We start from the raw sequence: 25,289 nt of genomic DNA, 5'->3' as shown, positions 1-25,289 counted from the left end.
TGCTGCTTTCTGCAGACATGCATTATTCTGTGTGTGTGTGTGTGTGTGTGTGTGTGTGTGTGTGTGTGTGTGTGCGCAGAAGTTCAGGAAAGAGGAACTCTGAGGTACCAGAAAAAGAGAGATGTTTTGAAATGTAGCTTGCTTCAGCAGTTGACATCACAATGACTCATGTGTTTTGCAATGCAAAGTGTTATTTTATTGACAAAGACCTACAATTCTTACAACTTGCATTGGCAATGAAGAGGTCAAATCATTGTAATGTGAGATTAAAAAAAAAAAAATGTTTTAACTGACTACATTTCACTTAGCACATAATTTAAGCACAGCTTATTTGGGCATGTTAGCCTCCATTGAAATGACAAGCTCGACCCTAACATCCTCAGTGCATTCCTGCTTCAGTCACTCAATGCAGTCCTGTTTTCAGAACCCTGCTAGCTACAAAACAGGTGCTGCGATGGTTTCACATGCCTTAAATAGTTGTGCTGCATTTTACTGAGCAAGAGTGTTGAGTTCAGGGGCCAAACACAGTCCTTTACTTCAAGGAACATTTTTGCTTGATAAAATACTATGTCTAAATCTCATAGCCCTGTACATTAATTATGGGTCATTCAGTAGTCCCTGATACTCTGATACAGAGTTTTGTGTTTACTTTAGATGAGACACCAAAACTGAAATATTGAAAGACCTCATGATGATCCTCTCAAATTACAGAAGGTAACATTTCTGATTAAAGAAATGGTTTTGAAGGATTGTCTACAGGTCACAATAGTGTCATTGTGGTTCCCATTTTGCTCACAAAACGGAACAGCACACAACACACTAAGCTACTTCTGAATTGTTTGACCAAGACTATTGACCAAGAAACTATTTCAACGGATAAAGTGAGTGCTTCCAAACAGGTGTATGCACACAAACAAAGACATCAGCATAATACGTGTCCAATTGCCTTGATACTTTACAAAACATGAGGGAACCTGACATGAATAGCTGTTCTGTTCGGAGGCTCACTGGCATGGCTTCGGTGGCGCGCTTTTGCTTGGAGCTCTGGCGCTGCGACAGCGGGAGCCACAGCATCGGGTCGAGTAGGAGGAGACAAGCTCTGATTGAGCCTTTCTCCGAGAGGAGCCTGCACACGCATTCAGTGAGATCACATCCTTACGAGCCTAGCATTGCGGTTGCCAACGATACGGCAGTATTCCTTGCTCAACCGTTCCCAGATTTCCGACTCATGGATCCTGTTTAGGATATAACGTTACGTGTTGTTAAATCTGGAAGCCGTTTTGGTTTCTTTTTCTTTCTTTTCTGAAATCGTAGCCAGAATGTCAGCTCACAGTATGTAAGTATGGGCCGCACTTAGCGAATCCCCCATCTCGGTGGGCTCACATTTTGTTGTCTTTGCTTTTTGGAATTAACCCTCGAGCGGCTACAGTGTCTCAGACGAAGTCCTGTAACAATGTGGGGGAGAAACGATTTCGAAGATGGATTTGATGCCTTTAAAACAGGTAAGATGTTATTTGGTCGTTTGTTCGTAACGCTAGCCACAAGCACAAAGAAACCGTCTTGATGTTCCCTTGATGAGGGATATGGCTCGCGTAAAGTCTGATGCCCATTGCTAATTCTAATAGCTTGCTAGCCACGTAATGTTGCGGTGATTCACTAGTTAAACTAGCATATTTGGCCAGTTAGCTGACGTCAATATGTTATCTGGCTTTTCATAATGTAAAACAAAACCCTATTGCAATACATACTAACCTTACTAGCCTGACTAGTTTGGTGTAATCGTCTGCTAGCCAGAGAAAGTACACTACAAGTTACTCCTGTATGCTAATAATATGGTAGCTAGCGTATATGTGGTGAGCAAATGGTTTAAATACCCAAAGCAGTGGTTCCTCAGTTGCTATGCCCATGTGAGTTTTTATGCGCTGTCCAACAGAAGCATTAAACAGCTGGTAACTCATCAGTTAGGTAAATTGACACAACCAATGTAAGGATGAAGGGCAGGGGTTTGAACGAACCGTTAGGGAGCGATTGTGATGTGGATTTTGATCGTACCTAAAACACTCGGGTATTGTCATGAAGAATGACACGCGTACAGCAGACATTCTGCCATCACAAACCTGATAGCACACTGAAGAACCGACTTGTTCTTACCACGTTATAAGGCCACTCATCTTTTCTGACCAAAAAACGTCACATCTGCCTGTCCAGTCGATTTCCTATTTCATCTTCGGGTTAATACTAGGATGTTGACACAGCTTTCAAAAAAGCATGCTGTGTTCAGTGTGTTGTCCTCCGGTGTCTCGTGCCGAAGGAGAAGAATAGGTAGACATGAGCAACAATAATGGGATTCTCACGTACTGCCTTAAATCGCCCGGGTGTTTGAAGGTGCCATGCCAGCAATTTGTGTCCCCTAAAAGTCTTGGTAAAAAGTACTGCAGCGTCACCCCGGGGGCGCCGAGAAGAGTCAGTGAGTCTTTTAATAATTTATCTCATATTGCATAACTGTTGGTACATTTGAAGAGCTGGCATACCTACCGTGGCTCTGTAGCCTGTATGACAACGTCCCCCCCCCCCCTTCTTTCTAAATATCTGACTTTAAAATGGGTGTTGAAGGCTAATTATAGTAATTAACTTGGGGTTTTGTGTACTGTCACTAATCTAGATTTAAAATAATTCATACTTTGCCTTCTTTCATCCCTCTCTGTCTACCTCCATCATTCTCTTTTTCACTAAATGATGGTGTAGGCCACTGATTATACAGTGGATTGAATGTTTCAGTTCATAGCAACAGAGGCAGCCGTGTGATTTGATGGCCTAGTTCTGCCGTCGCATTGCATGCTATGTAGGCTAATAGTCTGGGCTCTGATGATGTGGTCTGGATCATAGCAACCCCAAGGCCAACTCGGGGTTACCTCACAGTCTGCAGCTTTTGCCAGCAGCACAGAGTCCCATGATGTGTTAGGTTCAAACATGCACGCAAGAAATACTAGTTGGTAATATTCAGGAGAGCACACAAACCTAAGATCCTTGGTTGAGTTTTTGTGTGTTTGTTAATTCTCCCTATACCAGTTTTGTAAAGGTTAGTTTGTTTGTGTCCCACGACTGCTCTTCAGCAAACACCCAAACAGAATGAAAAGGCATCGACTGTGTTTCTTTCTCCTCTTGTCCAAGAAACTGAAAAAAACCCAAGAGAACTTGTATTCAATGTATCCATTGGCATGTGTTTATTTTTCCTTTTTTATCCTACTTCTCTCCTACTATTCCAGATTCAGTCACTACACTGACGTAGGTTGGATACATTTCAAGAGAGAAAAAAAACTCAGGATAGAAGTCAGCACACCTTTAAACCCTTTACTTCCAGTGTGGTGCACTGATATCACAACAAATGCATTACCTTGAAGGGGTCAATAGACTCCTGCTTCTACATTAGAATAACAGGATCCCTCACTGAAACTCCCCCCATTGAAGTCTTAAAAAGGACATCCACCATGTGTCACCCTAGCAACTAACTAGGACAGCCTTAATGACCAGGCCCTGAACGGATTAGACACTTAAAATAGATTACGGGCAGATAATAGAGGACAGCAGAGGGTGAAAAGGCCCCTGCTAGACTGGCCACTTGGTCAAGACATGGGTCAGGTTCACATATACATTACCTTCACCTGGGTAAGCAGGTATTAGGCTACCATCACTGGCATAGGCTTAGCACTGATAGATGAACTGTGAGGTAACAAAAGTGAAAGTGCACACCATTGGGCTAAGACAGTCTTGAGATGGTGAGGGTTATGTAAACTGCTTTTGTCTGACCATTCACTTATGGTGAGCTAAGGTTGCGTACATTTCAAGGTGCCCTTGGTTGACATGGGTACAGACTTGTGTTGCAGTGCAGTTTATGATAAATAAAGAAAAAGCATGATTACACTGCATGTGGCTTGAGGTATTGGTGTTACTATGTGCCCTTATGTTTGACATACATAAAGTCTCTGGAAAGAGCATGATTACACTGCTTGAGGTATTGGTGTGACAATATGCACTTATTCTCTGGCAAGCTTTGGCTAAAACATTCCAGTTAATCTAAGCTGCTTTTGATGGAGTTAGCATCTAATTGCTGTTGTTTCATCATATGCGAGACAAACTAACTCGCAATTCGGAAGGCCTGACATGTTTGGAAAGTCAAGCTGCTGACAATATTTAGATGTTTATAAATTAGAAAAGGCCCTTCTCTGAGTTTTACTACCCGAGTAATACAATTACAAGTGGGGTTTGAGAGTTTGTAAGTGGATGTTCCTCGAGCTGTTGGTGTGCCCCTCTTAAATTCTAAACAAACAAATCTTCAAAGTGGTTGGTTGTAGACCTAGAAATCAGAAATGTTCTTCATTTCACCTTTAGTCCTAAACTCCCCATGAAAGAAGCGCAAGTGTTTGGTGGATTGTTTTTAGTAAAGCTTTTGGGTCATTTTACTCTGTTGGATACTTTTCCCACAAATTCATCGGCAGTTCATTGTTGTTGATTTTGGGTTATGTTTGTTTGTTGTTGCATGTATTTCTTTTGACATGTCTTTTGTCTGTTCTCTTAGGCTCCAATACATCCTCACCTGGATGGGTACCTGGCTGCGAGTCAGCATGGCAGACCGGCACGGTCACCACCGGCAGCAGTAACCGCGGAAGACGCCATAGCACAGCCTCAGATAGTGGCGACACCGGAATTGGTACATCTTGTTCTGACAGTGTAGAAGGTAAGGAGCCGTTATGTTATAAATGCTTCATAAGGTTGCTGACGTCGGATCACAAAGCCCCTCTTCGTTCAGTTTGTGAAAGGTAGTTAGTTAGTTAGTTAATTAATTAATTAATTAATTAATTAATTAATTAATTAATTACTTAGTTACTAAGTACTTCATTGGTCCCAAAGGGAAATTGTTCTGTTGTGGTAGCAATTCACAGAAATGACAAAGATACACATTAATCACGTACCACATAAATGAGGTATGTACAAGATATATACACTTCTATGCTAGATAAAATAAAAAGGAAAACTACTGTGCAAATTGAATGTGCATTGTACACTCAGAGGAGTGAATGCACTGCTCTATCCAGAAGCGCTGCAATAGATAACACCGGAAAAGGGTGTTTTCTAAATAATAACTATATAATTAAGGCAAGCCAAACCAATGTCATTTAGGCTAGAACCTTACTGGAAAGCTGGAGGAACTGAACCAAGTATCCGAGAAAATAATCCACCTCATATTTGTGGCTAAACTTTGGTGGACTCTCAAATCCCTCAAGGGCTGCTTCCCACAGATCGGATGTGGAAAAAATAGAGAAAAACTGAGAACCTTAGTTTATGCACTTGTCATTTAAATGCTTTCTTTTATACATGGATTACAATGAAGCAAAAACAAACAACATGCATTCCAAAGCCGTACCATCTTTTGGCTTTGCTAAAACTCACTTCACCCTCAGCATTGAGATACCCCATGTTTTACATTGGCAAACTGTGGTGTACTTTCTGCACATGGTCCACATTCTGAACACACGCCGTCGTTGTGCAGTGTTGGCCCAGTCCTGGCCCAGTCCTGGCCCACTTCTCAAGCTCCTCTCATCACAAGTTTAGTCATAAAGCATCATTAGTTTGGATGTCTAATCACACTCCTTGAAAGCAGTGGGACCTCTTTCAGACCATGTCCACTAACACACACACACACACACACACACACACACACACACACACACACACACACCATTTCTCCCACACACTATCTATCTCTTTGAGAGCTGGGGTTGGGATGCAACCTCCCTGGACAAGGCTCCTATAGAACCATAACTGGGAACAGCTGTCCCTTGTGAGCGTGCCCTGGAGGCTGCTGAGACAAAGGACCCTGTACATGTGGGTCAGCGCCTCAGAGAAGGGATTGTGCAGTGGTTAGATCCACTACAGGTTTGTCATTGTTGGCCTTCATTTAAGCAAACACAAGGAATGACTTAACATTTCCAGTCTCTTTTTGAGAGTGGTCTTTTGAATGACACTTGAATGCATTAAGCAGAGGTTCAAGGCGGTTTTGAGCAGCATCGTTGAATAGATTGTGATTAATGGCAGTAGGAAATGGGTCTTTCTCTACCTCCTTCTTGCACTAGTTACTGTGGAACCCGGTGCACCTCCCAGAGGATCTGTCGTTACTGTGGGAACGTTCAGAGGTAATTGCAACAAGAGTAGTCATGTGCACCTAATTGGTGCCGGAGGCAAGAGCCAAATCAAACCCTATTTCTTCAATGCGACCCCACAATCTCAGCCATAGCCCCATGACTGTCCCAGCCTCTTTTGTCTGACATGGTAGACAACAGCATCCAGTCTGCCCCCCTCACCTCTACCTCACCCCTTCCCATATACTCCCATTACAATTTGTCTGGAGGTTTGTTTTTATTTGCTTTCCTCTTGTTTCCCTTTCCCAGGCAGACTGATCGTAGTGTGACTCTTGGTCTTGTTCTCTAAATCACTGGGGTCAGGCCTCCTAGTATCCACATTTGGGTCCAAACCTGGCTTAACACACAGAAAAGATGATCCTGGATCAGTTGTGCATAAATACCCAGGGTGTTTCATTGTGATGGTTGTTCTGGCTGAGGGATCAGTGCAGAGCTCATGGCACGCTCCTATCGATTGTAGTGGCGCGTGGGTAAACTTGATCTCATTAACATCAGTGCAGTGTAGCTGCGCTGCCCCCTCCCCCCCTGCCCCCACTCGGAAATAAGGTCATGTTCCAGCTTTTCTGTTTCACATGGTGTAACATGCTCTCCCTTTTTTACAATGCAGGTTTTTTATATGTCCTTTGTCTCCCAACACAGATCTGTGACCTTTGTCGAAAATACAGAATGTGATCAAATTTGCCTTGAAACTTCTAGTTTGCTGGAACATGGGTGAAAGTGAGTGAGGGCTTCCCAGGGCCATCTTAGCTGGGCCTTAGATCATATCAAGTACTGAGCTGCCAACAGCCTGGGAAGTAGGGCAGATCCAGCTGTGGATTGCCTATGATCAGTGCGTAGGAGGCGTCACATTTGATGGCTCTTATTGCCAAAAGAGAAGCCCAAATGTAGCCCAATTGGACAAAGAAAAAAACTGCTGCCGTGCCTGTGCAAGTTAGCGACAAAGGAGTGTTGATAGCATCCCTGTAGCCCAATGGGAGGAAGTGGGGACAGAAAGGGAACATGGTCTCTCTCTGTAGAATTGTTTTTCCTTTATTAAGTTGTTATTATTTAAAGCAAATGGAACAGCACAGTAGAAGTACCCCACACAGAAAAATCCAAGTACGAAACCCACTTTGGCCTTGTATGACTAATGTTTAAAATGAGCCCTGCAAATCTGGTGTTTGAATGTGCTGTTTATACCATGATCGCACAAAAAGCCCCTCCCTGTTTGTGTTCTCCAGCATGAATTATGCTGTTTTTTCTCCCTCTACCCAAAGCTGCTGCTCCAGAGGCGTTTTCTGTATGGAGACTCTCGACTGCCATCCGCATTAATGGGGGGATACTTTTTCATGACTGGCCAGATAATCTCTAGACCAAGCCCAGCACACAATTGTGTTATCATCTTTCTGTTTCCATCGTTGCATCCTTTCCCTTTCTCTTCTCTTTATCATTCTTGGTCTCATTTTTCCTCACTCACACAAATTCACTTAACATGCTGACAGAAGAGTATCATAACGACTCCCAGCCTAAAGATCTCAATCTGTCACTGTCGCTGTCATTTCCTTCCAGTTCTTCCCACTTTCATCATACTTGCTTCAGCGCCACACCCGAATATATGTTTTTTTTTTGTCCTCACTAGTTCAAATTCAACGACACAGTGTCCCTCATAAAGTTGAGCATTTTAATTATCTGTTGGCCTCGTTCTCATTCGGTAGAGAGTGGCACTGAGTGGCATCGCCTGGGGATGGTGCCACATTCAGGTCACTGCCTCTTATAGTTTTGGAGCCTCCGCCACTGACCTCTTGACCCCTACATGCGCATCACGAGTGTCAGCCAAACTGGATGAAGGGTTACTGATTCCTGCGCTGGGAATGCTAGACATGATGTGGGACGGAAATATAGGTCATCCTAAGCCAGCGTAGCACTGACTGCGGTACACCATGGGAGGGGGTTGCCATTTGTCTGTGCAGTCAGCTGTAATTTCTCACTTTCTGGCGAGGGTCTGCTGGATGGCTTGTAGTCCAATTCCGGTTAAGTTTGGAGCTGTGTGTTTTTTGAGAGCCAGACACAGATTAAACATTTACGCTCTGGATTAAACTTCTTCTTTTTTTTCTCTCTCTCTCTTATTAGAAATGCAGGCAGATAAAGCGGGGAGTAAGCTAGGATATTGGCTTGGTATCTTATGTAAATAGGCAGTGGAGATTTGATTCTGGCAACTGGGATGCTGTTGAAGGGTCTCCCTTGATCAAAGGTCATGACACTGACAAATGAGCATCCATCTGTGAGCCATCATATACTGGAAGTGGCTCGTTGTCTTCCTGCCCTCAGATGGATTTGTTTATCCTGAGGGTGGGTGTCAGATAACCTCCTTGCCTGTGCCTTCCACCCACCCCCACCCCAAACCCATTTCAGGAGGGGTGATTTTTCACAAAACCTAACAAATGCCCAAGGGTAGTGGTTTCGTCTAACTAAACTGACCTTGAAGGAGAGTAAGACTGCACTGGGATGACCTTATTCGACCACTTATTATTGTGACTCCTTAAAATGTTTAAGCAGCAGAAGACCTCATAGAATCCCCTCTTCTAACTTGCCTCTTCCAAATTAGCTGGTGGCTGGTGACCCAAAAGAATGCCCAGGAAATTCCTCCTCTTTTGAACTAGGCCATCGGCCTGACCCTCGTCACTAATTATACTTTGCTATGGCAGCAGGCACTCTCCTGCATAATTACCTCTGGGCTTCCTCTGCTCTCCGCCGGGTGTTCCGGAGTGTTCCGGAGTGTTCCTGATCCCCTTGCTAACACACCGTAAAGCTTGCAAACTTGAAAGGAGGTCTGTGTGGCTGTGTAAGTGTGAGGACCATCAAGTGGGACGATAAAGAAAGAGTCCAGATTCGTCTATGATCTTAACTTGCAAAGCTAATTCACATCTCCGTTTCAATATCCTGTTCAGGTGTCTCCAGTCTTTCAAACACAGACTCAAAGCTATTAGGTACAATTAACGATGGTCTTAGACAGCTTTCGTTAAAGTGGCTAGGATATTCCGAAAGGTTATAGATGCAGATGTAGCCTTTTGTTTGTCTACCCTTTCGAAGAACTCAGCCAAATTTAGCAACTAAATACTGAATTGATGAAACCGCTATGCGCGGTAATTTTCCTCAGCCAGCTACCTGTTGTTTGCAGTCGTTATGTTGTTATGTTATGCATTGGTGCCAAGTTTGTTTTCCCTGTGTAAGGTGGATTTGAAACTATGGAAGCTGGAGAATGAAATGCTAAATAAGAGGAGGCAGGAACTCTTACCCAAAACAGATTAAAGTTCAGGGGATGTCTACTCTTTATCTGTACGTTGAGTCTTTGGCAATCCATGGCCTTGGTCTGGTTATAATCTTCCTCTACCAGTTGAGCAACAAGAGCATCAGGAACCCCCATTTTGACCTCATGAATAAGTTAGCCCTCACTCCTGTCCTGAGCTCAGAGGAGGCCCCTGTTTAGCATGTCTTATTTGGCACGGTTCACACAGTAAGATGCCCTTCCAGTCTCATTCAGTGGTTTTATGCTTAGCTAGGGCTGAGCGCCTGAGTGACATCGAGGTGTCCGGTTGCACTGGCTGAGGATAGATGGTGTCATGAGGTGATCTAAGCTGTGTGACTTACGGGCCGAGAATATACACAGAGGTGCCTAGGAATACACACAGAGGTAACCCCAGTCATCCAAAACGGATGCCTCAGATTCCCGTCAGCAGGCACCATGTAGACCTTGGACCATGGAGCGTAGCAGTATCACAATCATTGAAATGCTGTCTTGATTTGGTTTTGGTGTGGTTTATGGATTTCCTGCACCAGGTGTGTATGGTGGCATTGAGAGTACAGGTGGAGCGTGAAGCTGAATGGTTTTAATACTAAAAAAAATCAGCAGTCTGTTCATGGTCGCCATCCAGCTCATACTGATGCTAGTCACGTCCTGGCAAACCTGTCTCCATCTAACACATGGGATTCAGTCTTAAATTGGTCGGAAATGAATCACAAAAGCCTGTTTGCCCAGTTCTCCATGTGGCACAGTGTAATTTATGTGTGAACTTTGCCCCAGCCTCCCCGACAGTCACCCTCTCCTCCCCCCCTCGCAGAGGGATGTCTAATGGATTCAGGCAGCTTGTAGGACCCCCCCCCTGTAGATTAGCCTGTCTAGCAGCCCATCTTGTTACAGTTGAAGTGGGGGTTGGGTGGTTATGTCCAATTTATGGGCAGTAACCAACACCCCTGGCACAATCCCCCTTAGCAGATTTGCCTTTGTCCCAGGAGGAGTAACAGAGACTAAAAAGGCCTATTCTCTTCCTGAATGAGATTTGCAGCAGATTTGCTCTGCAAGAGTAAATTGCTGAAGCAGTTAGCCTGAGCTCATTAACCTTGAGGTTAGTCAGGACAAGAGGGATAATTTAGTTAGGCCATGATTTTTGGGGGTGGGGGGCTAGGTGGGGGGTGAGACTGGGCCGGGGGATAGGAGGTGTTTAGGGATAGGGTGGAGGGGAAGCCTGCCCTTGTCAATCCCTCCAAACCCCTCTACACCAGCTGCTTTGACTCCATCTTGCTAATGACATCCCCACACCCGTCCCAACCCCCCAAGTTAGCATCTGTCACCTGGAACCTCAAGACTAAATGCTTTACACTGAATTAGTGTGTTATCCTCCATATATAATTGCTTACTGTGCACTTTGTTATATGAAGCTTGCTTACACCAAAGTGGTGTGAAAGGCAGCTAACTAACTGCTAGCAATAAAACCAAAGCATACATTTCACAAATAAAATAAATGTGTAATAAATAATAAAAAGTACATAATTAAAGACTGTTAAATGTGTTTTCATTGCATCTGTTGTGGTCTTCCCTCGAATTTCAACAGTCAGAGCAGAGAACAGTTGATGGTGTTTGTTTCTCCGCCACTCCCCTGGTTAGAGCGCAGTCTGTCTGCACAGGTGCTAGAGACGTGGCCAGGCCTTCAGCAACTAAATTAACTCAAACGCATTTGTTTCAGCAGGTTTAGGACTGACAAACAGTATCTTTCAAAACCGAGGGTCTTTCTAATGGAGGTGTGGATGGATGAGGTCAACATATGCCCCAGGTTTATAAATCTTCCATATGTAGGATAGATTCCCTATTGTTTCTGTGCTTAGATGCCTGTCTCTACCAAGGTTGCGCTGAGAGATTGGTGAGTGCCGTCTGCTTAGAATACACCACCCACACACACACACACACACACACACACACACACACACACACATGAACACACACATTTACAAATGGGGGAACATATTGTCCCTAAGCTAATGCTCACAGCAGATGCCCTCTCATGAGTGATGATTGCCATAAACACGGGAGGATCTAAATCTTTAATGCCTGCCTCTGCCAGATAGCCATCACCTCGCTCTCAGAAAACTGGCATTCAATGGAACGCACAAGGTTCTTGGAAAGAGATATAAATATGAAAGAAGTGTCAAGAGATCCACAGATAAATGAGACAAGCAAGTGCACAGCTAAAATAAAAAGTGTATGTGGTGCTCGTGCTCCTAGACCTGAGGTCTCAACCACTGTGGGCACACTGGAGTTCTTGCCTTCCTCTAATGGCCAATGCAGATGACACCTGCCCAGCACTGTCTTCCTTTTCTCTGTGGCATACTTTCCCCCTTTCCTTCTGCTTTTTTCCTTTCGTTCTGGGGCACAGGAACTGGAGAGGGGTGGGGTGCTCTGGTGCTACTGACACACCTAAAAACTTGAGCTCAGGTGGCTAGAGCATCTGCATTTTATGTGTGAACATAGGAATGCGTCAGAAAGAGGGTTAGGGAAAGAGGGAGAGAAAGAAAGCTTTCCTTTGGTTGCCATGTCATTCCTGAGCATGCCAACGTACTACTGTGTGTGTGTGTGTGTGTGTGTGTGTGTGTGTGTGTGTGTGTGTGTGTGTGTGTGTGTGTGTGTGTGTTCGTGTGTTCGAGATGGCCCTTACAAAAGTAAAGACCAACTGTGGGTCCTTGTGCGTAATTCAGAACTCGGAATGTGCTTTGTGACATTAAATGCACTTTTGTACATTCATTTAGTTAAGAAAAAACATGCCACCCCCCCCTATTCAATTTACAAACCATTATCATAGTTTGCACAGCACAACACAGTTGGCACTGGCTGTGCCGACATAGCATTTGAAGAGTAATCCCAGTGGCATTAAGAGGATTTGCTTCAGCAAGCTCCTGCCCCCTAGTTGGGTGATGTTTGGAGATGGGATAGGGCTCTGGTAAGGGGAGGGATGGAAGGAGGGAAAGAGGGAGGGCTGGTGTGTGAAGAGTCTGGCAGAGACAGACGGGCGAACGGTGGCGAGCAGAGTTGGCACCAGGGATGGGTCTGTGATTAAGGCCTCCACAGTGCCAACCGGAGGGCCTTGGCCTTTGTAATTAAGTGGCCCCATGGAGACATAATCCCTGGAGGAGCAGAGCCTGTTAGAGATTGTGTCTGTGTGTGTGTGTGTGTGTGAGAGAGATGGTGTGTTGTGCACAAGTCCTAAAAATGAGAGACCACTCTCTCCCTGAGTGCATGTGTGATTGGCTGCTGGCCGTTTTTGGAGTTTAGGACAAATGGCGTTTTCCCCCTCAAATGCCCTACAATAGCTGTTTTCATTCTGAGGACTTGATTGGTATTTACCCAGCAGTTCACCACATCTTCCTGCCTTCTTGTGTGGGTTCCCAAGGAAACAGAACGGTTTTCTCTTCTCTCTGTCTCTTGTTCTCTTTCTCTCTCTCTCGCTCTCTCTCGCTCTCTTTTGTGAATCTCAGCTCCCTGGCATTTCTTGGCAATCTCTCTCAGCACTCCTCCTCCTCTGTCATTCCCTTTTTCTTTCTTCTTCCCCCACCAGAAAGGCGTAATGACATCCATCCCCCTGTTGTCAAACCGCTCTGTGGCCTCTAGCATACCAGAATTCAATTGACGTTCTGGGCTTTTTGGTCTTCTCAGGCTTCCGTTGGCATTCGGCTCATTGTGGAGCCTGATTTAGGCTACCGCGGGGAGGCCTGAAGATGAGTCACATTAGCCACCTTCAGAGACTGAAGCCCGTCACGCACTGCTAACGCGATCACACACACACACACACACACACACACACTGAGCCTGAACAGTGGCAGATAGCAGCAGGTTTGCGTCTTTGGGAAAATCCCTCCCTCCGAGAAGACGGATGTAGATCGTCTTGTGATAAAGAAAAAGAGAGAGAAAGGGAGGGAGCAGCTCACACAAAAGTAGGTTAGAATGCATCTCCGGATTTTGCATCTCCCGGAGGTTTTATGTAAGATGAGTTCCCTGGCAATTGGTGCCAGTGTATTACCAAGCTGTCCCACCACTGAGTGGGTTTCTAATGAGACTAGAAGGATGTGTGCATAGGGCTAATGACCGGGATTACCCCCATCACTTTAAAAGTCCCGGTTTTGGGTGGAAGAACTGCTGAAGGTGGCCGGCTTTAGAGTGAAGGATTGGATTGCACTCGTCTGACATGACCTTGTCCTCAAAACAATTCCTTTTCTCCTCCTTCCAGGAAGCCCTCTGCATGGAGTCCTCTCTATGAAACTCTTCATGAAACTTCACTCTCTATGAAACTCTTGTCTGCTCCTCATCCAATCTCTTTTTCTCCCTCCCTCTCTCTCTCTCTTCTTCACCCTCTCTATAGCTCTCTCTTTTCTTTAGCCTCTCTCTCTCCTTCAACCTCTCTCTCTTTCTCTGTCTCTCTCTCTGAGGTATTTCTCTTCTCTTAAAAGTAGCATTTGGCTAAACCCCTTGGATGGCAGTTATAGGCTGGCACCAGTACCCAGCTGTTAGCTAACTGGGAAAAGATGTCGCCAGGCCTGGAGTTTCAGTTATGGTCAAACAGTAACAGTAACAGTAAGTCGTGTAGTATGATCCGGAACTTTTATATGTTGTGTTTTTGTAAATATATTATGAAATACATTTGTTATATTTCGTCTACATTCAAAGCCACATATGGAAGTGATTAGGACTCTGTTGCTTTCACTCAGAGCTTTTGCCAGAGCACTGCCCAGAAAAGAATGCTTATAAAATACTTGGTGGTTTACAAGTAAAAGAAACAAGAGTAAAAGAGTGAAAGTGGCTTTGTCTGTCGTGAATGAACCAATTTTGTATTAAACCGGTGTCATTTTGCTCAGTGAAAAGTCCTCAGGGACAACCGTTCAGGAAATGAATGAGTGGGGACTTCAATGAGGTCGGCCGTTAATCCTTATGCCGCTCTCTCTCTTTCTCTCTCTGGTTCTCTGTCTCCCTCTCTCATTCTAAGCCTTAATGGAATCTTATTTTTAGCTCTCTTTCTGGTCGTTCTAACACTTTAATTTCATCAAAGTGGTTCCCTGCATTTTGGGGATTATGTCTTTCACGAAAACCTCTACTCTTAAATTGTTCAAAGGGTGTGATCTGCACTGTGCCTGTGTATCCGCCTGGCCTTCTCTTTCTCCCTGTCACTTCATCAGTCCTCCTTTTCTCCCTCTCCTGCTTTCTTGGTCTTCTTCTTCGTGTGTGTGTGTGTGTGTGTGTGTGTGTGTGTGTGTGTGTGTGTGTGTGTGTGTCTGTGTGTGTGTGTGTGTCTGTTTGTGTCAGTGTTTGTGTGTGTGTTTGAGACAAGCGGCAGCACATATGACTCCTCTGGGCCGGATGCACTCTGGAACATCATCCTCTCCCTTCCTCTCTGTCATCCCTTCTCTTTCCTCTCCTCCCTCTCGTATATCACCATCCTCTTCAGCTCCCTCCTCTCTCATTACATTTCTGAATGAACTCCCTCCCAGACCCACTTGGAGTGTCCAGCCATGCAGTAAATGCAGAGGCTATGAAGCATTAGTCAATATAGCACACACACACACACACACACACACACACACACACATACAAACTCAGACCCTCATGCGCAAGTTTATAAATAAACATATACAATTCAGAAGTACACACTCAATACTCTCCATAGTCTTAGTCCAATCGTATACTCATTATATACAAAACTGGTTGCACACTTCTGATAGGTCCTAGTCCATCATTATTGCCCCCAGAAGAGAGGGACCAGGCCTGTGTCTGAAGCTGCAGCAGGGGTTAATGACAGACTCATGGATCTCGAAGGCCACTCTTCACTCCTCCCTCTCAGAGGAGTGTACTCAGATGGGAAGGTAAAGATGTCACAGAGGAAGCAATGGTGTGTGTGTGTGTGTGTGTGTGTGTGTGTGTGTGTGTGTGTGTGTGTGTGTGTGTGTGTGTGTGTGTGTGTGTGCGTGCATATTGATCTAAATCAGCATCGCACACACACACACACACACACAAACACACACACACCCACTCTCACATAAGTGGTAAAAGTTGCTGATGCAAGCCTGACACAGCCACACACACACGCACATGCACAGACACAGACACACTCTCTCAGAGGCACACCCACACACACACACACACCGGAACTAGAGAGGACAGAGTCCGTCCTTTCAGGATGGATCAATGCAATGTTGGGAGATCACAGACTGGAAATCATACAAATTAGCCAATGTTTGTGTGTGTGTGTGTGTTTGCGTGTGCGTGGGTGCGTGTGTGTGTGCCCGTGAGTCACCAGACTGATTAACACATCTCTCTAGACCTCACAGAGTCAGGAAGCACATGCCACTTTTTACACTTTAGTGTTAACTGCTCAGCATCTTTCACCTTTATAACACACACACATGTAAGTGGTGGGTCAGCATTTTCAGCCTACCACATCCGCTGCTACTGCAGTCATCAACCTGTTTAAACAAGCCTGCTCCCCTCTGGTTCATTAGAGTGTGTGTGTGTGTGTGTATGTGTGTGTGTGTGTGTGTGTTTGTTCAGCGGTGGCTATCTTGCTGTGCTGTCTATCCTGTCCCAGCTGGCTCCCATAGTTACAGTGTTGAAAGGCTGGCTGCATTAACTCTAATGGCTGAGGGATTACAGATGGACCAATAACAGCATACAGTATGGGCCATCTGTTCCCACAGGAGATTGTTCTACACTACGGCAAGTCCAAGGAGACACACTGACACAGGGAGCCTAAGGAAGGGGAAATTCCTCATCATACACGGTTGTGTAAATTTCAGGATAATTAAATGAACGCATTAATTGCCTGTGTTGGATTTTAATATTTTTTTTAATATAGAATGTGAAGTCACAGTAAACAGACGCGCTCTCTCCTTCGCTGCGTGTCACACACACACACACACACGGACGCACACAAAAACTCAATGGTGCATTACATAAGCCTTATATTAAAATTGTGGCCTGCTGCTTTGGCTTCTATGTTGCCCAGAATGACTGTTAGTCATGGTTGACCGGCTCAGCACCACGGCTCTCCACGCTTCAGATTAAGGGCCTAATTTTGGACTGACTCTCGGAGGCTCACCAAATAAAAAAAGGGTTGTGACTCATCCTCCAGCATGTCCTCTATGGGGTGTTAAATCAAATTAACAGGTGAATTAAGGTTGAGATTCATCAGGAGTTATCCACTCATGTATTGGGATAGGGTTAAAGTTCACTGATTTGATGTGATGTTAAATCATCCCAATGTTTTCCAACGAAATACAATATTTCACCAGCACAGAGGGATGAGCTGAGAATGAAGCGCCACCTTACCATTACCTTCCAATAGCCAGTGAAGGGAGACTACTCCCGAGACATTTGTGTTTGGTGTGAAACAGAATGTAGATTACAGGCTTCTCTACAGGCTGACTGTTAAGAATCTGATGACCTTGTGTGGTTCTTCAGTTTCAGAAAGACAGCAAGAAGGCAGAGGTCCCCTCTCTTTCTCTTCCTCTCTTCCCCAGTTATGAGGCACCGCAGCTGGGAGACACTCTCACCCTCTGCCCCTTGTGGTTCTCACGTTACAGTCACAACCTTTGCATTGGCTCTGTTAAAGCAATTACATCATGTGTGTGTGTGTGTGTGTGTGTGTAAGTGCATGTGTCTGGAGTTCTGTATCCCATCTGCAACTCCAGTCTTCTCTGTGTGTGTCTGTGGAAGCTCAAAGAACAAATCACATGCAGAGGACCTCTCCTCTCTTCTCCTCTCTCCTCTCCTCTCCTCTCCTCTCCTCTCCTCTCCTCTCCTCTCCTCTCCTCTCCTCTCCTCTCCTCTCATCTCCTCTCCTCTCCTCTCCTCTCAGCCTGCTCCCAAATGGCCCCTGAGCCCCAGGGCGCTGTAGGGACGTCACTGTCGTGGCTTGATAAGCGATCATGGACCTTCTTATCAGTGTTAAGTGTTGAGTCTTGGGTGTCTAGATAGAGTCCAAGATCACAATGGCTTTCTCTCTGTCTTGGCTTCTCTCTCTCTCACACACACACACACACACACAGACTGTTACTTGCTCACTAACGCACACACACACACACTGTTACTTGCTCACTAACACCCACATACACGCAAACACACACACACACACACCACTCTTACCCACTCCCATTTTCAGCAGCTCCTCTCTCTGCTTCTCTGACTCAGCAGGATAAGAGGTTTGTGAAAGGCTCGTGAGCTCTGCCCTTGTGTTTGGCTCTCTGCTGGACAGCAGTTAGAGGTCATGATGCTTAGCTAAGTCACAGGACTTTAGTAGGCAGAAACAGAGACAGAAATTGGAAGAAAAATATGGAGATCTAGAAGCTAAAGAACTGTCCATGGTACCTCTGATAATGGGGGAGATGTCTTCTGGGTGTGATGTATGGCCTACTTGTTTGTGTGCTGTGTGTGTGTGTCTGTGTGTCTGTGTGTGTGTGTGTGTGTGTGTGTGTGTGTGTGTGTGTGTGTGTGTGTGTGTGTGTGTGTGTGTGTGTGTGTGTGTGTGTGTTTGGAATCCTCTTAGCGATGCACAACAAGCCAGCCTTTGAAGCTGGGTAGATGAATCATCTTTTTACACCAGGCCCCCTCACTGTGGCCTAGATCAGAAATGTGTGTGTGTGTGTGTGTGTGTGTGTGTGTGTGTGTGTGTGTGTGTGTGTGTGTGTGAGAGAAAGAGATAGAGCTGGAGGAACATGGGCTCTGAGTGAGATGTGGGAATGTGTGGGTATGCGTTACCGGACTGACATGTCGCCACTCTGTCACAAACACCTGACCCCTGTGTGTCATAGTCTTCTAGAAGGGTCTCACTACTTCCCGGCACTCTCCTCTGATATTTACACTCCCCCTATATTAAGCCCACTGCCGTAAATATCCTATTGATGTTGTGCAGTCTGCCTGGTACCTGGGAGTGTCAGCCTTCTCTGTGGCACCAGAAACTCTGTGGCAGCTTTAAAAAGCTGCGATATGTTTTTAGACCAGACATTTTGGCTCCAGGTCGCAAAAGAGAATAGGACATTCTGAACCAGTCAGCCATTCAGAGTTCCATGGTGTTACGTGGTGGCCAGTGACTGGTACCAATCAGAGAACAGAACCGGAAGAGAGTTACTCAATACACACTTATGTGACGTGAAGGCCACAGGGGGGAATCAGGGATCACATGGACACACACGCGCACACGCACACGCACACGCACACGCACACGCACACGCACGCACGCACACACACACACACACACACACACACACACACACACACACACACACACACATACACACTAAACAATACCTGAAGCATGGTTGACTGAAAAATGCGATATTATGTAACATTTATGTTGGTGATGTGACACACACAGATACTTGCTGATGTGGTAAAGTAATTTTAGATTTCGCTCATTCTTGTGACACACAAACACCACACACACACACACACACACAACTCCCAACTTGTTTACATGAGAAGTTTGATATGTCAAAACTGGTGTCACTAATAAACAACCCATCCATCCATCCAGTAAACAACATCCATCCATCCAGTGGCCAGGCAGAGTGTTGGGCACATGTCTGATTGCTCAATAGCAGCAGTAAGCATAACATCATGCAGTTCTCTATTTCCAGAGAGGAATGCTCAGGGTTGCGCAATCTATCTGATCCCTGTCCAGGCCCCCTCACTGTTCATGGCAACTCTTTCATCATCAGATGGTCATGGTTATTTGTTTCATTTATTTTGCCCTTTTTTCTGTTTTGTTTTGTCTTTGTTTATTTGTTTATTCACTCCTGATTTTTCTTTAATGAACTTGCATCCCCATTGTTTTGTTTAATTCACTGGCCACACACACACACACACACACACACACACACACACACACACACACACACACACACACATCAAAGATGCACTTCCCCAGTGGCACAGCGTATTAATGATGAATGAGTGGACAAGTGCTGGATTGACAGGAAGCTCAGTCATGGGGGCAGAATGTACACACAGAAACGCCTCATTACAAAAAGAAATATTGTAAATAATAAAATAAACAACACTCCTAAACTTCAACTCAAGGACTAATGTGCTCAGTCTCTGGCATGCGAATACACACACGCACGCATATAAACACAAGCACACATAAACACACACGCATATATAAATACACACACACACATAAACACAGTGCAGCATGTGGTTTGGGCACATGGCGTGTGTCCCGTGGTGGAGTGGGGTGTTGCTTTTATCCTCTTACATAACGGGGTCTCCGCTCCACATTGCTGCCTTGTGTATGAAACCAAATCCCATTCAGATACACACATCTGCTGCTAGTCAGCTGAGGGGACAGAGTGTGTGTGTGTGTCTGTCTGTCTGTCTGGATGGATGGAGCAGAAACCCCAGATGAAGTTAGGGGATTGGGACTGATACAGATTTATGTAGAAAAGAGGACTGTACTGGAGAGAGGGATAAGAGTTTCAAGAGAAGAGAAGAAATGCGTTCAGGTGTACCTTTCTCAATGGAAAAGAAAGGATTAAGAGACGAGGGATGGAGAGAAAGTTCTTGAACCACGCTTGTGTGTCAGAAAAGAAGACAGGGAAGGAGAGAAAGGCATGCATGCAAATAGAGGTACCAGGTTAGTGGCCCTCTCTAAGTGCTGTCTCACCTTTGGTTCTTGTCCTTCTATTTTATTCAACGGATAGGCCACCTGGCAGAGACGCTGTGCCTGTCACGTTGAAATGCCCCCTGCCTATGCTTGGTATTGCCCTGAAAGGCCCCCTTCCCCCCACGTCTCAGTCTCCTGTCATGAAACGTGCCACACTGAAATGCAACTCTGGTGTCACGCTGAAAAGGCCCCCCATGCGGATGTCATATTTAAACCCTCTCCGTCCAGTTGGGCGCCTGTTTGCCTCAATGAGAAGTGTCACGTTGAAATATGTCTCCCCCTCATGGGGCATTTGATGGCTGGTGCCTTGGAGTGTGACACGCTGAAAGGTCTCCCCTTGAGCTGACCTGTCACATTGCAATGGGCAGTCTGAGTACTGAAGGATTGTGACATGCTAATTCCAACTCACATCTCTCACACATACACCACACACACACACACACACACACACACACACACACACACACACACAGCACAGAACACAGAGTGCACAAAAAAAACCTAAACTTTAAAAATCTGACTCCACTGCAAGGGCAGAGGTCACTTATCAACTGTGTGTGAGAGACAAATTGGGCACGTGTGAGCTGAATTTAGGGGTGAGCAAGGGTTTTGTTCTTGTCCTTTCATGTCCTTGTGGGCTACTTACTCTCAGAAATCTGAGCTCTGCTAGCTTGACCGAGTGCACACTGTAGGACTTTTCTCAAAAAAGAGGGAGAGAGAGAGAGATGAAAGGATGATTTGTGTTTCAGAGGAAAGTTGGATAAAGAGAGAGATGAAAGGATGATGGAGCAGGCTGATGGGAGAGAGGTGGGAGATGGACTGGTAGATATAGAATGAAGGGAATAAAAAGATGGATAAGGAAAATAATGGGACAAGAGAGAGAAGGAGGTGAAAGTATAGTGAGAGAGAGCTCGGATGAGATTTATGAAATGATCCTGCCTACAGTGTCCTGGGTGCGTGGGTGCCTCTCTCTCTCACTATACGTCACCCCCTCCCTCTCTGTCTCTCTCATACTCCCCTCTCTAGCTTTCTCCCTCTCCATCTATCTCCCTCTTTCTCTCCCTCTCTCTCTCTCTGACCCACATTCCTGCATCCTCCTCCACCTTCTCTTCAACGTGCCTTATGTATCACTACAGCAAACTCATTTCTAACCTGACAAACACTAGTCATACACACACACACACACACACACACACACACACACACACAGGCACACCAACAAATCACACAAACACAAGTGACACACACACATGCACCAATATGTCACACACATGCATCAAAATATATTTGCTGCAGAGGATCCTGTGACATAGCCTGGTATTTTCAGGACTTCTCTGGTACTCTGAGGTTCCTTCTCACTTTCTTCCCCCATCAGAAAGCTCCTGAAGCAGGGGCGCTTACTACTGCCAGCCCCAGGCTTTTACAGGCCTACTTATGTTTCCTCTAGTCTTTTTCTGTCTCAGTCTCTCTCCCTCTGCTTCTCTGCATGCACACACGCTCACACTCTGAGGGAGCTTCTTGTCCATTACACACACACACACACACACACACACACACACACACACACACACACACACCACACTTCACTTCACTTTCCCTCTCAAACCAACTCTCTTACACATTCATACCTTACTTTCTCTCACTCACTCACTCTCTCTCTCTCCCTCTCTGTTTTTCATTCCTTCATGTTTTTCTCTGTACTCTGCTGTAATCAGATCCAGATGGGACTATTCTGGGTGTGGGCAGCCAGTCCCCTTTCCAGCCCGGCCTCGCGCCACTGCTGCCATGGTTACCACAGGGAGGTTTGGGTGAAGTCCTGACTATATAAGGACACGGCAGTCAGTCCGTCCGCCTGTACTTTCTAATGTGTCTGATGGACATGTTTTTATACTTTTTTTGTTCGTGTGCTTTTGAGTGTGTGTCGGGGGAGTTGTCTGAAACTTTGTTTACGTTGAATAGATGGTAGTAAAGCGTCTTCTAATGAGGCCCAACTTTTATGTGTAGTGTGGTGGACACACACACACACACAAATATGCAGTCTTTCTCCACCAACACCCTGGCTCTGTGGCAACCCATGCTTGGTGTTTTTCTTCTGAACGGCTGGTTGACGTGCAGTGCAACACAAAGCCTCCTCCAGGCCCTCGTAATACACCAGTGTTTCTGTTTAATTTGAGACTTAATGATGCTCTTACTCCCCACTAGATCCCAAGCATCAGACTGTCTGCCAGGCTCCCTGTTTCCAGGCCTCTTTGTTGTAGGAACTAGTGTGTTTTCTCCAGCTCTTGTAATTTGACAAGAATATGTACCGATAAATCACCCTGACATCAGAGTAGACTCACAGAGACTCTGTTTTCTGGCACCCCACGGTCCTCCTCTCCCCCTCTGCCTGTTTGTGTTGTTGTTCTGCTGGTCCTCTCCACCCAGTGTCCACGCGAGCCAGGCCTGAAAAACAGGCTCATCCTCTGGGTGGGCTGTGGGCTCGTTGGCTTGCTGGCCAGAGCTGTGGTGGGCTGTGGTGTGGTGTGGTGTAGGGGGAGCACAGAAGAGCTCTACTGGCGTCTCCAGTGATCCAGTTCAGCCCAGCAGTCCTCCAGGGCTCAGGCACTCTGCTGAGCGAGCTTCCGGATCCTTCCGGGGCTCTTCTGGAGGATAGCTGGTTTACAGACAATGAGAGGGAGAGATTTTGTGTGTGTGTGTGTGTGTGTGTACCCCAAGTATTGTGTGACTCCTCATGAATATGGATATTCAGTTGGCTTTCAAAATCAGTCCCAGCCTAGTTATAATGGAACCAAAGGCTGTGACGCATATCCATTTTTGCAACTTTGCTCGTTTTTATTTGTTTATTTATGAATTTATGATGTGTCCAGTGTACCCGCTGGATTTCCATTTTAAAGCAGTTGGAAATCGAACCACATTAACAGTCTGTAGAAAAAGGATGTTTAGTCTTATAAAGAAGTTGCACACCCTTTCTCGTACTCATTGGATGTGTTGGCATATAATTTCATAGATGCTCTGCTGCATTCCACACAGTGAGCTATTGCAGTGGCTGACTGTGGGCTGATTGTGTGCTGGTATGTGATCAGTTAGACCTGCTTTCCCTCCTCCACTCAACCAACCTCCAGTCAGTCAGTCAGGCGGGAAAGGCCTGTGGAATGTGCCGTCTCAGAGTTCCAACACACACACACACACACACACACACACACACACACACACACACACACACACACACACACACACACGGCACACGGCACACGTGCGCACAGAAGCCTCCAGCTGCCTTTGCATCTGCCCGGCGGGGAAGTGGCAATAAAGCAGAGCATTGTTCACAGCTGACTGGAGCCCAGGCCTGCTCCGTGTCTGAGCTCTCAGGTCTGATCAGCAGTGCTCAGCAAGGTGCAGCAACACACTCGGGTTTGGGGAGCCAAAGATAGATCTTTATCACAACCAGTGTTCTCTGCATGTGAGTGTTTTTGTGTGTGGGTCTGTTTCTGTGTGTTTTTAGATTTATACTTGTTACAAAAGGGTGCTTTTTGAAACCTTTTCAAGTAAGTATACTTTATTAAAAAAAAATTGAACTTGAGAAACCGAGTTTTAAAAATTTGATATACTTCCAATTAACAGTGGAAAGCATGATGTAACAGTAAGATATCCCATAATGGTTACCATAGCAAGAGAACAGAGGCTTAGATCTTCAGAAGTAGAACACTCAGATACAAAGTCTAGCCTGAATCAACAACACAGGATACCCTATATTTCTCAGTCTTTTTGGAGATCTTTCACTCCACATGGGTAGGTCCAAGTCTTCGATAATTCTTTATGTTCATGTAGGCCTGCAGGTGTATGTTTTTTTTTTGACATGAGCAAAAATGTAAACGTAGCAGAGCCAGTTTTAGAATTGGCAGTGAAAGTTGTGCGTGACAGGTTATCTGCTTGGCAGCCAACCACCACAGCACCTGCCTAACCTCAAGACGCTCAGGGGCTCAGAATACAGGAATTCATGAGGTTCAAGGGGTCTGCTCAATTGAAATGGTGCCATGTTTTCCAGTATTTTCTATAATTATGTTTTTAGATGTTATTGTGAGAACTTGCTGAATGCTGAAACGTGTAGCCGTGCTGAGTCACGTTTAGAGGGTTTGCTGTGCTGAGGCCAGAGGTATGAATAAGGATCAGACGGGATAAATAGTGAATGAGATCAGAAGGCTGGAAGGGTAATGCCTTGTGTATTCTGCCAACGCCATTGTGTGTGTGTGTGTGTGTGTTCCTGTGCCTCTTCAAGCAGGTGCTGATGTGTGAAAGGCGCTAAAGCCCTGTAATGCGACGTGATCTGCATTGATATTGTCCCTTTTTCCCGGCCTGCTCTCTCTTTTTCTCTCTCTCAGTCTCTCCCTACCTCTCTCTCTCTCTCCCTCCACTGTGGTAATGAGCGTGTCGGTTTCTCCTTGCCTCAGCCCTCCACCCCCCCCCCCCCCCCCCCCAGACGCGCTCAGGCCCAGCCTCTTCATTCACAGCAGGTCCCTGCCTCGTTGTTAGGGTTGCTTCACAGCTCGGCTCCAGGACCATAACACACAACAGACACCAGCGCATACATAGTGATGTCTGAATACACATCCACAAAAGACACGCTAGTTGAGCTAAAGGTATGGTCAGTTGAGTACCTTGAGTACATGAGGTATCTTGGATGGAAAAGTCAGTTTGGGAGCGTGATCCAGGGCGGCAGCCTAAAGTTAATGGGTTTAACCACCAGGCTGAGACTAGACAATTAACGGTTGGGTGGAGGCGCACTGGTGGCACCACCACTGACTGGAGGTTGCTGGACTTGGGTTGAGGCCTGTGTCAGCGTCTGTGGGGAATTAATGTGTCCGGACTCCACCCTACAGCTGAGGAAGTATGTTATGGTGTGTCGTGGTTACTAACCACAGACGCCCAGTTTGTTTTGGCTGGTAGTTCTGGTGCTGTGTAGTTCTGGTGCTGTGAAGTACACACTACACACACACCACACGCACACCACACGCACACTACAAACACACACACACACACACACACACACAGTACACACTACACACACACTACAGGCACACACAAACCCACAGAAATAACAGGACAGTTGCCTTATGCCGTATGTGGTACTGTCAAAGGC

The 25,289-nt window shown here is 45.7% G+C and overlaps 1 protein-coding gene across 1 annotated transcript in view; it reads left to right on the top strand.

Moving 5' to 3' along the window:
• Window positions 1-1,181: 1,181 nt before the first annotated feature.
• The window catches only part of cep85l (centrosomal protein 85L), a 60,754-nt gene continuing 36,646 nt past the window's right edge, over window positions 1,182-25,289 (top strand). The window contains exons 1-2 of the mRNA XM_080832488.1: window positions 1,182-1,502; window positions 4,577-4,735. Coding sequence (XP_080688614.1) covers window positions 1,454-1,502; window positions 4,577-4,735 — 208 coding nt within the window. The 5' untranslated portion in view covers window positions 1,182-1,453. The remainder of the gene's footprint in view (window positions 1,503-4,576; window positions 4,736-25,289) is intronic.

Source organism: Sprattus sprattus, assembly GCF_963457725.1.
Source record: "Sprattus sprattus genome assembly, chromosome: 2".
Lineage (NCBI taxonomy): Eukaryota > Metazoa > Chordata > Actinopteri > Clupeiformes > Clupeidae > Sprattus > Sprattus sprattus.
The sequence above is the reverse complement of the archived record's forward strand: the minus strand, read 5'-3'. Positions and strand labels throughout refer to the sequence as shown.